Here is a 16718-nt window from a genome sequence, read left to right on the forward strand (position 1 = left end):
TCCTCATAAATTAGTGTGTTTAGGACTGCAGCCTTACAGTGCCTTTTATGGCTGCAGAGGGATTTGAACCTGGCACAGGATATTCCTAAACACATTTGTATACAGCTGAATCCTGTCCATGTTTATTTTGACACAGCTCCCACTAAGTTCACTGGGACTTACTGCCAGGTACACATGACTGGCAAGAAACCCTAATTATTTCAGTTGCACACACTTCCAAATACATGTATGGATCTTCCAGATTAGTGGAGCAACCAATGCTCTGCCTACTATACCATGCATCCAAAGCAATATTTGTGCAAAGAAGGGCACATGATTAACTTTATTTTTAATCAAGGGTTAAAAAAAACACTCATGATATATTCACACTCCTTTTCAGCGCTTGTTGTCGGTGACAGGTTCTTGCAAGTCTGCAGCATGGTTGCCAGATGTTCCTCCCTTTAAAGGGTTGTCCAAAGTGTGACAGCCTCGCCTAACGTGTTTGATTCGGCCCCTTACACTCACACCCTCCCCCTTTTTTCTTCCAGAACAACGAGGCCTCCCGAGTGTCCCCCGTGTTTATTTTTTTCTCCAACCGAATTGAGTGGCCAGTCTGAAAAGACGCAGCACGCTAATGATCGTACCCCCGCTGAGTGCTCGGGCACACAAACACACCATCTAACTAACAAGCGGTCCGCTTTCAGAACAGAAGAGCTTATTGCTTGCATTAGACAGCACAGCAGCCACCACAGCAGAGCTGCTGGTGTTTATTGTTTGTCTACGAAGTTGTTGGAAGCCCGGGCAAGATCACGACAGCAACAGAGGCAAGCTACAAAGCCTGCCGTCCCCGAAGCTGCTCTGTGTTGGTAAATAATTGATCCCTCGCTCTCTCTTCCCCACCCCCCACCCCCATCAGTTAGACCCCAGCTTTGTCCGGCAGCTCTTTATCTCCCGCTCCCAACCATCCCCTCCCCGTCCTCAATGCATGATGGATGGAGGGCCAGCCCTGGAGCTCAGCGATCAGCCTCATGCAATCGCCCAACCGTCCAATCGATCGCACCACCACCACCACCACCGCATTTCCCTTCCTAGTATGGGGGGGGAGAGAGATTGACTTCCCGGAAGAAAGCGCTCATTAAAAATAAAAAAGTGTGTGTATGGGGAAACAGGATATATTTTCTTGCCAAGTACACCCAAGGAAGGAAGTTCATTGTTTTAATTAAGGGATTGCAAAAAGAAACCCTCGCTTCTGCTTGGAAGACACTTCGCTATCAATTCACCCCACCAAAGGAGAGCCGTTCTTTGCTTTAAGAAGCGTAGAGTTGAGCGCAAGAAGGCCAGCATGAGATGATGATAAAAAGAACCTTTCGATTGTTTATGGGCCTCTTTCCGCCGCCCGCTCTTCTTGGATTGCCAGGAACAAAGAAGGGAAAGGCGTGGAGAGAAGGGTGTGAGGATGATTCCGGGTTTGGCTTGTCGGGTCTGCCTGAGGCAGAGCTTTCCAGTACTATTGATCTCTGCACATTTCACCCCGTAGTCGTCGCAGGCAAGCGAGGTTTCCTGTCTCTGTAGAAACTCTCTCTCCGGATCCCATGTGAGAGGCTCAGAGCTCATCTGGGAAAGCATTTCTTCCCCTAAGAATGTATGACCTAGTGAAAGCCGCGGTCACTGCTGCCCACCGCCTATGAATTCATTTCATACTGCTATGGAATTATAATCCATCCATAATATGATTCTCCCGTTTATTATATGCGGATAAACATACTTATTATAACTATATTAAAGAAATGTTCTGTATTCTACACCATCATAGCCCCCCCATAAAAAAGACTATTTTTCATTTGAGGCTGACGGGAGATCCTTATTAAAAATAAATAAATAAAAAAGATCAGACTATTATTACACGTGCAAGTAGGAAGTAGAGATCTACTTGATATATTCGCATTCTGATTCATAGTATTTTCAACACAAACTCAGTTATTTATAATCCGAACTAATTAATCTGGAACAAGTGCCGCCCCCTGGTTCCGTTTACATAATCACAAATGCGGATAAGAATCTTCACCCCACCTATACTTATCCGTTGAAAGAGTGAGGAATATCCGCTCTTACAGTACCTTGATGATACATCGGGGAGATTAAAAGGGCGTTAAAGGCCAAAGCAGATTCACGTCAGGGCAGGTGATGTTGAATGTGCGCCCTTAGCGGTTATAGGCAGAGTTACAGCGCTAAATGATCGCCCTTGTCCAGTCAACAGTCATCATCACCCACAGCATCGGGAGGTAGGAAGGAAACTCTGCGGGGCTAGCTTTATGGATATAATAAGCCTCTTGATGACGGGTGAATATTAATAAATCCAACCTCTTCTGGAATCTAGAATGCTTTCAGGTCTTGAACTGCTAGTTTGCTCGGAATGTAGCGTTAGTTCAGTGACAATATAGGAAGTGGTACGGAGAAAAAAAAATCAAAAGGTGGCTATTTCCACAGGAAAGGGCAATCGATCGCTGTCTCTGCATGAGTTTCTGTTCCGAGACAGTTGTGCAAACACTCCTCCACCCTTGTTTTGTTTCTGGTGGATCCAAGAGGACGGGGCTGGCACCGAAGAGAAAAAAGAGAGACTTGCTGAGAAATGATCGCTTCCCTTCTTTCTTGGGTAATTTACGCTGCGCTTTTGAGGCCGACAGCATAGCCGGAGACAGTATGAGATGGGAGGAAGAAACAGCCAGTGATGGGCGTTTATTCTTTGGGGGCTGTCCAGAGGAAGCTGCAGTAAGCAGACACAAGAAACTTTCCCAAGAAAGACTTTCGCCTGCATCTGGCTTGTGTCGTACAGAAAAGAGGAGACGGCAGCACGCATAGAAAGACATACACACGCACAAAAGCAGATTCGGATATTATTACTTGCAACAACCAGGCGCTCACGCTCGTGTGTGTGTGCCCGCATGCTCCTTAATAGCTTCTCTATCACTTAGTACTGGATATGAATCGGAGAGTGGATTTTACAGACACTGCCAGGTTTTGAGAGGAGGGCAAAAGGGTGTGTGTTTAGAAATCCGCTGCGTGGATGCCCTTCGCTTTTCCTCCCTCCCCCCACGGCATACTGGTGCTGCTTTTGCAGGGAGGCGGTGAGGCTAGCAGCTGCTGCGCTTCCTGAATATGCTATCTTTGTTTTTCAATTAACCCCCCGATAACCCCCTCGTGGGCCAGGCGGTTTTTTTTGGGGGGGGGGAAGTAAGGGGCAGCTGCTTGTGCTGGTAAGCGGCCACCGTCTTTCTCTGTCTTCCTCCTCCCACCCCCGGTGTACTTTGCTCTGCTGCTGCTCCTCCTCCTCTTAAGGAAGTTTCCTCCCCCTCTCTTCTTCTACCACCACCGCCGCACTTCCCCATATTTCGCAGCCTGCCGCCCGCCCGCCCCAACTCCTAGGGGAAAGGGAAGGGCTTTTACCATCACCCCTTTCTCCATAGTGGGGCTGGGTTAGGCAGAGACGACCCCCAGCCCCTGCGCGAGGCCGAATGCCGGTGGCCGCCAACTCGCACCCCCGCGCGGTGCAGCAGCCCGACGCCCGACCCTTCCCTGCCTCCGTTCGCCTCCGGGACCGGGATCCGGCCAAACACCACCACCACCAAGGGGCGAGCGGCGCCGAAGAGCGCCCTGAGTTCCACCGCCACGGCCAGGCCGGCGGGGAGGTGGCGGGGAGGACAGCCGGTGGCGGCGGCAGAACGGCGGCACCTTCCGGCGCTCCTTCGCCTCCCCCATTGCTCGCCTTCTCGCCGTCTTCCCCACCGCTGCGTCCTGGCGGGGGCCCTACGCCACCGCTGGAACCCCCCCGAACTCGTTCCCGTTCCCGCTCCGGATTCTTCAGTCTCCTCGCCATGAACGCCGCCGCCACCGCCTCAGCGGCTGCCGCCGCGCACTTCCAGCCGCCGCCGCCGCCTCCTTCTGCCCCACCGCATCTCCATGGGCCGACTCTGCCCGAGTTGGGCACCCGTAGCCAAGGCAGAGGGAGCCCCGCTGGACACGGGCACCCGCGAGCCCCTCCGGGAACTAGAGCGCCGGCGCCAGGTAATGGGGCCCAGACGAGGTTGGCTTGGAGGGACGGGAATGGGGCGCTGGGGCGGATACTGACGGGGTGAAGAGGCATGCGAATGAGAATGTGTGTGTGAAGTAAACATGGGGGGGGGGAGAGACAGCGTGAAGAAAGACTGGTGGCAAAGAGGGGAGTTTGAGGCAGGCTTTGAAGGAATGGGAGGTGACAGGATGTTTGTGAGGTGACTAATGCGAGGGTGCTGAGGTAAATTACACGCGAGGTTCCCAGCAAATATTTAAAAGGGGGGGAGACCGTGAACAAAAATCGGGACGGGGGAGACAACCTAAGGGAAACTTGGAAATGTCTAGGCAGCCTTCGACTTAATCATATTGACTCACAAGCGAAGTCCCACTGAGTTCAATAGGACAGTAACTTCCTAGTGAAGCGTGTGTAGGATGTCGGTCTAGTAAAAAGTGTGCTTGGAATTACATGACTAGTTGCTGTCTAAAGCCTGGTGACCCTAAAATAATTTCCCAGTCGACATGTTAATGTGCCGGATACAGCATCTTCTCTGAAGAGATGTTGTAATAAATCAAGGAAATGATTTTAGCCATAGACAAAGAGCACAAAAAGCATGTATAGGGCAGGATGAAAATTGAGGCTGCTTTTCCTCAGAGGGGAGGGAAGAATAACTCTCCCTCCCCCAACAAAAACAGTCTTGTGGTTTCCCACAAAAGTTGACACGTTCTGCAATACTTCTCCATGAGTTGTTTGGCATCATTTCTTCCCAGTAGTGCTTTGCTCTTCCTCTACATGTGTATGTGTGTTGGTGTTAGTGTGTGGATGTATGCATGCAATCTCATATGAAGGGCATTAAGCATGCTGATTTCTTTCTGTGGAGGGGCAGAGAGAGGGGGAAGGGCCTTGTGCATTGGGAGGATTTCTCCCCCCTTTCTTCTGTGTACACACACATATATGGGGGGGTAGTGGTGGTTGGTGGTTGGTGGTACATGTGCATCTCCCCCTTGTTCTGGCAAAGAAGCTCCTGATTTTTCAGTAATAAACGTAGTGTAGTTTATAAATCTTTGTGGACAATTAAACTGTGTTGTCAGCTGGAATAGAAGCTGCAGGATTGTCCCTGGGATGAAATGGCAATAGTCTGCATATGGAATTGAAAAACAAACCCTTTCTCTGGTGGGAGGAAACCTCCATAATAACAAGCCAGAATAACTACAATAGACTAAATAACTTTCTTCTGGAAAAAAATTGCAGCTGGTAATTTTCAAGACAGCTAAAACTTTTAGGGGCACTGAAGCAGGAAATAGTGGCCAAGATCAGTGTGGTGTTCACAAGATCATGAGAGAAAGAGGGAGACTTACTCTTTTCTCTTTTCACAAATACAGAATTTATGACTCTGGAAGACTTGAAATGCCTGCCCAAGAAAATTCTAAAGCTTGTTACTTCCACATTTAGTCACTAGAAAAGCCACAGTCATATACAATGTATTTGTGTAAGAATATCAACAGCAAGTATACAACACAGTATTCTGGGGTTTCTTAGTACCATAGAAAGAATGATGAATTATGCCATTGACGTGGGCCAGGAGAACCTGTCTATTCTTAAAATAGTTTTCTTGACTTGTTCTTCCAAATAGCTTATTGGTTCTGCTTTTGACATGAAGTTTGTATACATCTTTTGAGGTGTTTAAACAGTCCCATAGCTTTAACAATAGCAACTAATACAGTAATACATTTTCAGAATTTTCATGACTAACACCATTTTAAAGCAACGTACAAAATGGAATTAATAGTTGCTTGAAATAAATAAGAAGTGCTGTGGCTTTGAGCCTTTCTTGAAGTTAGTTCTCTGCCCTGGAAGATTTTACTCCTGATTACAAATGTATGTTGGATGGTTGTGGTTACTTGCTAGTGAGGGAAAGGCATTCACAAGTTCCCCAAAAGAGAGAATCCTTTTACTTTAAACATCAAGTTTCAGGTATCTTAAGTGAGCCATGTATCAGATCAAGCTCTTGAGTTATATTGTGATGCTGTTGTCTAAATTAAACAATTTTTTTCTGGGTGCTAGAGAGAATATTTTTCTATACCCGCTAAATGTTAAAATAAGTGCTTTTATTAAATGTCAACTTTTACCTCAAGAAGATAATTTGAGAAGTGATTTACTTTGAAAATAAGATTTGGCTATTAATTTTTGAGGATATCTTACTCTCCTTAAAATGCACATGCACTGAAGTCCTGTGAATTTACAGTTATTGGGCTAGAATGACCTGAAAGATACCTGGTCCAGATTTCTGCAGGGTCCTGTAAAGCTAGCATACTGATGATCTATGTCCCATACAAAATAGTGCTTGTGGGCTATATGTGTATTTCTTTCAGTGGGGCAAATTATTTTTTGTATGTGGGAGCTGAATTTTAGATAACCAAGGAAAAATAAATACAACTTCTTTTCTTGTATTGCTTTTGTGCTGAGTAGTTGATATATGATATTGAATGTTGAGCCTGTTTCCTGGTGCAAGGGATTATTTATAATATTAATGAGAGACTTCTTTTTCAGTTCAGCCTTAATTCTGTGAAAAAACTCATTCATTTTAACTGCAAATATTTTTTAAGAATCTGCATTCTAAATATCCTGGCAGATACTTTCAATTATGCCATTTTTATTTTTATTGAACACCAATGAAGCCAACCAAAACAGCTAGGTTGGTGGGTACTAGGGAGAGGGCCTTTTCTGTGGCGGCCCCCACTCTCTGGAACTCCCTCCCATGTGATCTTCGACATGCCCCTTCCCTAGATGTATTCCGCAAGGCCCTGAAGACGTGGCTATTCCAGCAAGCCTTTGAGGTCATTGGGTAAATCACCATGATTCTGTCATTTATCGTATGTTGTTAATATAATTGCTTTTATATGTATTGATGACGGTCCAGTATTTTACCTATTGTTATTAATGTGATTACATCTGTTATTATTGTATTTTATCTCTTTTAATGTACATCGCCTAGAGTGGCTAATTGCCAGATAGGCGACAAACAAATTAAATATTATTATTATTATTATTAAATGGAGTAAGGTAGAATAAAGAGCAATATACATGATATCATTCGGAATGTGTAGAGAGCAAACTGTTTGAATGGTTCACTGTACAGCACTGGGTTATTTTTAATGTTTAGCTAAAGTAACTGACATAGTCCTGGGGCATGGCCAGTAATGCTGGTACATATAATACTTTCAAATAAAAAGTGTTAGTTTTGTATTGGGCTGTAGTAAGTAGTTCAAAATGGTTTCAGTTCTTCTTTTATCTTTTTATTAAATTCTTCATGGTGTTGCTTGACTGTAGACCTGAATAAGTCAGACATGCATGTTTATACCCGCACAGTTCTGTGCTATATTACTTAATACATCCCACTAAGGTTGATAGGATTAGCCTCAAGTAAGTGTGCATAGGATTGTAATATTTATAAGAAAATATAATGGAATTAAAACACTCCATTAGGCATTGGAGATGTGTTGTATTTGGATGCCTTTTATTTTCAAAAATAAATTGAATAGACTTCCAATTTAATGATGCCTCTACAAACCAAGAAAAGTTCAACTGCTACTTTTTCAAACAACAATAGTTTATTCCCACATAATTTCAGTTTGTATTGTTGCTTCATTGGGGAGTAAACCAAGTGGGGGTTTACACACTTTGGCTGGTCTTAGTAGTGAGCTCTTATTTATAGCCACCACTGGCCCAACCCTTCACCTTCCCTCTGCTGATTCCAGTTAGGGGAATAAAAAGCAAAAGTAGCTGTGTTGGTCTATAAGAGAAAAACCTCCAAAATCTTTATTGGGACCAAGCAAAATGTCACAAAACTGTGGCAAGCTTTCAAGGTCTCCAGAACTCTTCATTGGGTGAGATGCTAGATAAAGCTGGAACTGAGTGGGATGAAGGCAAAAGTACAAAAATTACGATGATGTAGCTGTGAGGTTGACTTGTCAACTTTGTTCCAAGATGGAGATTGCAGGCTGGATAAGTCCAGGTGCCTTAGATTCCAGATTACACACATAGAACTCTGGAATAAAGAAGCAATGACTATTACTCATTTCTGAGAAATTAAAGTCTGGCTTGTACCCCAGATCTATCCAAAGCTTTAAATGAAACACACAGGTTCCTGGATAGGCAGAGAGCAGATGTAAAAAGAAAGATGGCAGTCTTTAATTAGCAAAGCCAAGGATTAATTTTGGAAGATGTACTAAGTAAAAAGAGCCGATTGAAACCAAATTGTATAGTATTACCTAATGTGTTGTTCTTCAACTTTGGGTACTCATGTGTTGTTGGACTACAACTCCCATCATCCCTAGCCAACTTAGCCACTGGTCAAGGGATAATGGGAGTTTGAAAACATCAAAAGTTGAAGAACACTGGCCTAGTGCTTGGAGGGGATGCCCTTGGCTTTGCTAAATTAGATACCTTGTGTAACATCTTGCCTGTTAAAGAGTTGTAGAAGACTTGGAAACTTGCCACACTTTTGTGACACTTTGGTTGGTTCTAATAAAGATGTATTGCCCAATTTGGATTTTAGTTGAGGGAGCTCTCTCATATCATGCTGGACCTTAAGAAACGTGGAAGCAGTGAGGATCACTAGCTGCTTCCTTGTGTACTAGAGAACTTGGGAGAGGAATATTTATTTATTTATTATTTATTTGATTTATATCCTGCCCTTTCTCCTAGTAGGAGCCCAGGGCGGTAGAGTCAGACTGTCCTGCCAAACACAACGTGAGGGATTCCTCTCTTGTATTTTTGTCATGACCAGAGAACTTAAAAAGGGGAAGGGTCTGTCACTTTGTGCTGGGCACTTAGCAGTAAGTGATCACCAGAGACTTGTAGTCACTGCTGGTGACTCTCTACTCTGTATTAAAATGACATAGTGGATATTACTAATACCTTGTATTGTGTATGGGTATGTGAGAACTTCTGAAAAGTGTGCTTCTGTACAGAAGAGCAATTTTTCAGCTACTGATGCAGTTGAAATTCCCTCTTCTGTACAATAGCTAATAGTAAAAGAGCCTTGTCCTCCTTTGCATCTAATGATACTCGCTTCCCTCTCAGACACTTTCCCTTTTTTTTCTTTTAAATAAGCAAATGGGGTGGGGCAGTGTCTTGATTGCGGGTCCTCCTGGGCAAAACTCTACCAAACTGTTTTTGCCCAGGAGGACAAATGTATGACACACTCCTTCCAAATCACTTTCTCTAGTTACTTTAATCAGTCCAGAGGGCACAGTAATAAAGTACTGCTGGTCAAATACAAACTGTACAGTAATGTGAGCATACAATAAACCAGTAGCATAGTGTCAGATGGAGCACATCTATATGCAGGGCACATAAAAACTGATATTTTGGTGTGTGTGTTTAAAAGTGAAAAAGTGAATTATTAGCATTTCAGTTATAAGTGTGTCTGTAAAAATATTGATTTATGAAATTTAATACAAATATTTTAGACCCTACATGCTTTTAATGTTAATCTGGAACCACGGTCCTTTAACAAAAGAAATCCAGGAGAAAAAAAAGTACTTCCAAGTCAAACATTAAAAATATGATCCCAGCAAGTTGCATGCTGTTATTACTGTGGACTTTCTCTTGAACCAAGGAAGACGCAAATCATCACAGGTTCTAGGATCCAGGAGATGACATCCTATATTTGATCATTCACTGGATCCCACTTGGGTGATCTTGTATTTCTGTTTATTTATTTATAATTTGATTTATATCCTGCCCTTCCTCCCAGCAGGAGCCCAGGGCGGCAAACAAAAGCACTAAATACACTTTAAAACATCATAAAAACAGACCTTAAAATACATTAAAACAAAACAACTTTAAAAACATTTTTAAAGTAAGTTTTAAAAACGTCTTTAAAAAAAAGGGTTAAAAATATTGTTTAGCCGAAAAAAGGTTTTTTAAAAAAACATATTAAAAAGCAATTCCAACACAGACGCAGACTGGGATAGGTCTCAACTTAAAAGGCTTATTGAAAAGGAAAGTCTTCAATAGGTGCTGAAAAGATAACAGAGATGGCTCCTGCCTGATATTTAAGGGGAGGGAATTCCACAGGGTATACCCTAAAGGTATACCTTTATACCTTGTAACTATCTGAGATCTGCAGTATGTTCAGTTTTGAATATATAATGACTTGACTAACCAAACAAGGAGGATATTTACTTGTGATTTCATGGAGGAGCATTGTTTTGCTCACTAACTACCAAACTTTTTGGAAAGTGCTAGGCACTTTGTGTCCCTGTGTATGGACAGAGACAACCAAACAGTACAGTAATCTATTTTCTTTCTCTCCCTCCCTCACCCATACACACCACCTAAGCAGTGGGTAACCAATGTGATGCCCTCCAGATGAACTACAACTTCCTTCAGCTTCAGCATTGGCCAGGGATTATGGGAACTGTAGTCCACTAACAGCTGGAGGGCAGCGGCTAATAGAATTCTATCCTACTCTAGGATTATACTCCTAGGATAGTAAAAGCTATCTTCATTTACAAATCAATGTTTTAGTCTTTTGTAGTAACCAGTTAGTTTTATAACACTCCACCCAGATGATTTCAGGAACAGGAGAAAACTGTATTTGTATTTCAGATGTTTGAGATACGTATGTTGGATTTTCATTAGTATATTTATAATTAATAACAAAGATATGTACAGCCTTATCTTATGTATCCTTAATCCAAAGTAAGTGCATAGGATTACATCCTTAGTCATTGGATTAGTAAAGGGATATTGATATAGGCAATTTTGCTGAATAGCTTATTTTTCTTTCGTATAAGAACTAGATCTAAGAGGCATAGAGGCAAAACAAGGGGAGAGTTCTCCTATAGGCATATCTGTATCTTGTAGGAGAGGGAAGGTGAAGCAGCTTGGGCAGGTTTGCGCATAATGTGAGTTACAAATCAGATCTGGCCAACCAGCCCATTTATTGTGGCCTGCCAGTTGCTTGCAGTCACCATTCCTTTCGTTTTTTGCTGTCTTACGCAGACAGCGAAAAACAAGAGGTTTATCAAGTCCATGCTGGGCAGACATACATAGTTGGTGGCTTCATTTGACTTGGTGAGTCACAAGTTGTGCAGGCCTAGGCTAGAGATAAGGTTCTCACTTACGAGGTGAGAGCGTCCTTGCAATGGTACATTTTAGTTAGCACCTGTTTATTTATAAATAGACTTTTTCAGTTTTATTAAGGGGAAAGTTAGAAAAAAGAGTTTTGAATATGTTAAGGGAGATTTTTTTATACTTTCAAGGTACCTTTTGGATTATTTCTGTGAATACACTAAGACTGATTGCTACTGCTTAGTCTTCAGTATCGTTTCATTTGACATAATCTGCTGAAAGACTCGTATTCACCATAGTTTTACTATCAAATACTGTGATGAGAACCTATCTTCTAAATCAGTGATTCCCAAACTTTTTCCCCCCACAGACCACTTGAAAATTGCTGAGCGTCTTAGTGGATCACTTAATGATGTTTTTGCCTGTTGTAAAAATTGTAATGTGCTGTGATGGATGCTGCATGATTTTTAATTGTATCTTTAGACACCTGCGGATCACAACCCTTGCTCTAAACTACTTTGGTTTGAAAGAATTCAGTTTGAGGGATCTGTGGCTGTTTTTGAATATACAAAACCCATATTGTGAAAGTCATGTCATGTAAAAGGAAATGAATGAAAAGCTGCTGGTTCATAGCAATCTTGACATGTTGTACATTTTCAACAGTCTGAATTGTGAACTGACACAATATTTTTTTAAATGGTTTTAAAGATGTATGTTCTGCTTTGTAATTGAGAAGCAGGCACTATGGCTTTACAGCAAGTGGTATCCTTTAACCTTGACATGTTATGATCCCCTTAAATAAAAAAAATAGTTGTTTCATAATTTATTATGACTAAGTACAGTAGTGTGTAGACAATTTTAAATAATTGTTATTGAGTTTTGGTAGATGAAAACTGGACTTCCATCTTCAGATTGTGTCTTGTCTTAATACAGTAAATTAGGATGTGTTGCAGACTGAACAGTGAGAACTTGGACAGTAGAGAGTTGAGGGTATTTAAATAGAAATAATTGTAGAATAGAATAATTGTAGAAATAGCTTGAATGAAGAAATAATTTCTGCTAAATAACATTTCTCTTGATGCTTCTGAGTTAATTACCTAAAAATACTTCGAAAGTACAGAAATTAAGTCTCAATGAATAAAAATATAAATGGCAAGGTTTAGCACCCAGAAGCATATCACATAAGAAAATGTCCTTATTTCATGTAGCTTTTGAGAGTTGGTATTGGGCTGGGAAGAACTCGGTCTGTGATGTTTACTGGATGTCATGGAGCTAGGCAATATCTATTGGCATCTAACATTTCTCATAGGAGGGTTGTGGTTGTTGAAAAGCAAGGTAGAAATGATTGTAATTTTTTTTAAAAAAAATCTCAGAACTGTGCACAACAATGAAATAACAAAAATAATAAAACATAGCCATAAAACATCATTAGTGTACCATAATAATTAAAAATTGGCATAAACAATCAGGTAAACCTGAGCTAAAATGTACATTTTAAATCAGCAATGGAAGCACATTACCAGTGCCTGTTGTAATGTTGTTGTAATGTAATGACTCCTTGTACCCCGAGTTTGTCAAAGGGTGGGATACCTATTATTTTAAATAGGTTGCTGTGGATAAATTAGTAAAAAATAACCAAGTGTCTAATGTGAGGCTCTCATAGAGCCATTTCACACATGAATGTTTGTTAATTGACTGTAGTCACTTTTAAATCTCCATGTTCAAAGGCAATATACTGTGCCTCTGAATATTGGATGGTGGTGATGGTCAGCAGGGTTTGACAGTGTAGTGTTACATTCAAACTCTGTTTTGGGGCTTCTCAGGTAGTAGGATGCTGGATTAGATAGTTCTTTAACTGGTCTAGAAGGGCTCTTATAACTTGTATGTGTCAATTAGTCCTCAGAGAAACTTTCATATGTTCTCAAATATGGTGCATTTCAGTGGAGGAGTTTCACTTATTTTGGTATGTGTCATCTGCTGAGTAATCAAGACGTACCTTGATGGGCAGCTTTTCTGCCCCTAGAATTCACCCCACCTAGTTTGGATAAATTATTGCAGTATAGAGAGTCTTGGTGAATTTAGTTGTGTTTATCAAAGTTTGTAAAGGATAATGAAGGCATGTGATAATAGTAGGCCAGAAATTTTCAGTACTTTTTAAATTTGAGCAAAACGCTCATGGATGAAAGATGGCAAATGGTTGAAATCATTTATAAGTTCACCTCATGTATTGCTAATCATGTTACCAGTTTAGAGAACATACTTCTGCTAATGAAAGGCTGCAGCTGAGACTTTAGACATTCGACAGATGTAACATAAATTGCACTGTTAAACTAGCTGTGTCTATGAATAATAAAATCTGCAGACAGAGAGTATTTCATAATTGAGGGGAAGATCTATTTCTGTATGGTATATTAATATGAAATATTGGAGTGAGAATTGCTCGTTTCACTCAGTATATATTGGGATCTCCCCTCCCTTTGAAATATCAGCTGAAATAGTGTAATGGATTTGTGTAGCAAGGGCATTGTGAGTCTGCAGCTCCTATTGATTTAAACAGGAGTTTAGTATCCATTAGTTTGCTGAATCAGCCCTAAGGCAGTTGAACTACCAGTGTCCCTTAATGTAATCCTATGTTGTAAGGTACAGGAGCAGACATCTGCATAGCTGGAGTCCATCTGGATATGGCATAAAGTCACCAATGCCTTAGCTAGAAATGAGGCAGAGATTATTTGGTGTAGTTCTCTCTGCGGTAACTTATGTGAAGCCTGACAGAAGACTAAAAGATTTAATTCTGTCTTTTAAGAAACCGATTCAGTAATACAAAGCAGATTATTTTCTTATTTATAACTCTTCCAAGGCACACTTGTAAATATTTTTTACTGAAATGTATGGGACTTAATTACATGTTAGCCAGACATATTGGCAGCCATTTAGCTAGCCCAGGGTTAAGCAGCCACTTGCCAGCAATGAGCAAGAACGGGTGACCAGAAGGAAAGATTTTCTAAATGGGAATGAAAGTTTCTTTCAGGCTGTCTGTGCCACACAAATTAGGTAAACCAGATATGTGATATAGTGAACTGAGTTATTTACTGCCCACCTATTGCCTCCTGGTACATAGCAAAGCAGCAGCAATTCCAGCTGGAAGCAAGGATGCACTGTTGGCTTGATCCACTTTTGCACTACTATTGCATTGCTCCGTAGTGGTTAAGGTGTTGGACAGGGGTGGCCACTCTGTGGCTCTCCAGATGCTGCTGAACTACGCTCCCATCAGTCTCAGCCAACACAGCTCATGGTCAGGGATTATGGGAGCTGTAGTTCAGCAGCATCTGGAGAGCCACAGAGTGGCCACCCCAGGACTAGGACCTGGGAGACCAGGGTTCAAATCCCCACATAGCCATGAAGCTCACTGGGTGACCTTGGGCCTGTCACTGCCTCTCAGCCTCATGAAAACCCTATTCATAGGGTCTCCGTAAGTTGGAATCGACTTGAAAGCAGTACATTTACATTTTACTCCTGACTTTTTTAACACAGAACCACACACCAAAACTTTCACACACCATTTATGATCCATTTTAACTGTCCTGTAATATACAGGACTACTTTGAAGTAGTTTGGGTTAAAAAAAGGTGACATTTGGTGGTCAAGACTTGATAAAAAACCTATTACCTAAAAAAAAATTATGAAAGAGACAATGCAAAAGAAATTTGGTAATTGTGAAGGAAATTGCAGTAATGTGGGTAGAATGAATTATATTTTTCAGATATAGAATGGCTGAGTATAGAATTGGCCATACGGGATGCAGGTGATTTATATTAAGATAATATTGCTTTCAAAGAGAAAAATAGAATGAAGGGAAAGTGTGTTGGTAGTTGGGGAGGGCAAAGTAAACATTTGGGCTTCAACATCATGCCCAGCCTTTTCTCTTCTCCACTCCTATTTGGATTAAGATTCTGCATAAAAAAAGTTCTGGAGAATTCAAAGGTTTGCTAATTTCTTTCAGAGGTCCCAATATAATCCTACCGTGACTTTTAGGTTTTTCTAATGGATCAACCTATACTTCTTGTGTATTTTGGAGAATACCAAATTTTGACTTAAAATGAGACAGAAATGGATTTTATTTATTTATTTATTTATTTATTTCATTTTTAGACCGCCCATAGCTAGTAGCTCTCTGGGCGGTGTACAAAACAGATTAAAAATACAATATTATAATAAAATCAATCACATATATCAACAACAATATTAAAATAAAACGTAGACATAAACATTAACATTAAAACATTAAAAAGCCTGGGAGTACAGCCAGGTCTTAACCTGGCGCCTAAAAGAAAGCACCGTAGGCGCCAGGCGTATCTCTTCAGGTAAGCTGTTCCACAATTCGGGGGCTACTACAGAAAAGGCCCTAGATCTGGTAACAATCCTCCGGGCATCCTGGTGAGATGGTACCCGGAGGAGGGCCTTAGATACTGAACAAAGTGAACGGGTAGGTTCATAGCGGGAGAGGCGTTCCACAAGGTACTGTGGTCCCACACCGTGTAAGGCTTTATAGGTCAAAACCAGCACCTTGAATCTGGCTCGGAAACAAATAGGTAGCCAGTGCAAACGGGCCAGGACAGGTGTTATATGCGCAGACTGATGGGTCCTCGTCAATAGCCTGGCTGCTGCGTTTTGCACTAGCTGAAGTTTCCGAACTGTCTTCAAGGGCAGCCCTACGTAGAGTGCATTACAGTAATCCAGTCTAGAAGTTACCAGGGCGTGAACAACTGAAGCGAGATCGTCACTGTCCAGATAGGGGCGTAGTTGGGCTACTAAACGAAGATGGTAAAATGCATTCCGAGCCACCGAGGCCACTTGAGCCTCAAGCGACAAGGAAGGGTCAAAAAAGACCCCCAAACTACGAACCTGTTCTTTCAAGTGGAGTGTAACCCCATCTAGAACAGGATGAACATCCACCATCCGGGCAGGGAAAGAGCTTACCAACAGTGTTTCAGTCTTGTCTGGATTGAGTTTCAGTTTATTAGCTCTCATCCAGTCCATTATCGCAGTCAGGCAGTGGTTTAGCACATCAACAGCCTCACCTGAAGAAGGTGAAAAGGAGAAATAGAGCTGCGTGTCATCAGCGTACTGATGGCAACGCACTCCAAACCTCCTGATGACCGCACCCAGAGGCTGCATGTAGATGTTAAAAAGCATGGGGGACAAAACCAACCCCTGAGGGACTCCACAATGGAGAGTCCAGGGTGTCGAGCAATGTTCCCCAAGCACTACCTTCTGGCGACGATCCACTAAGTAGGAGCAGAACCACTGCCAAGCAGTGCCCCCAACTCCCAACTCCGTGAGTCTCCCCAGAAGGATACCATGGTCGATGGTATCAAACGCCGCTGAGAGATCAAGGAGAATCAACAGGGTCACACTCCCCCTGTCCCTCTCCCGACAAAGGTCATCATACAGGGCGACCAAGGCTGTTTCAGTGCCAAAACCGGACCTAAAACCGGATTGAAACGGATCCAGATAATCGGTTTCATGCAAGAGCGCCTGGAGCTGACTGGCGACCACCCGCTCCAAAACCTTGCCCAAGAAAGGGACATTCGCCACCGGTCTATAGTTG

The 16718-nt window shown here is 42.2% G+C and overlaps 1 protein-coding gene across 1 annotated transcript in view; it reads left to right on the plus strand.

Moving 5' to 3' along the window:
• Positions 1–2228: 2228 nt before the first annotated feature.
• RNF38 (ring finger protein 38) overlaps positions 2229–16718 on the plus strand; it is a 132731-nt gene continuing 118241 nt past the window's right edge. The window contains exon 1 of the mRNA XM_061634700.1: positions 2229–4041. Within this exon, the coding sequence (XP_061490684.1) occupies positions 3492–4041 (550 nt within the window). The 5' untranslated portion in view covers positions 2229–3491. The remainder of the gene's footprint in view (positions 4042–16718) is intronic.

The sequence above is a fragment of the Rhineura floridana genome, chromosome 1 (assembly GCF_030035675.1).
Source record: "Rhineura floridana isolate rRhiFlo1 chromosome 1, rRhiFlo1.hap2, whole genome shotgun sequence".
Taxonomy (NCBI): Eukaryota; Metazoa; Chordata; class Lepidosauria; order Squamata; family Rhineuridae; genus Rhineura; species Rhineura floridana.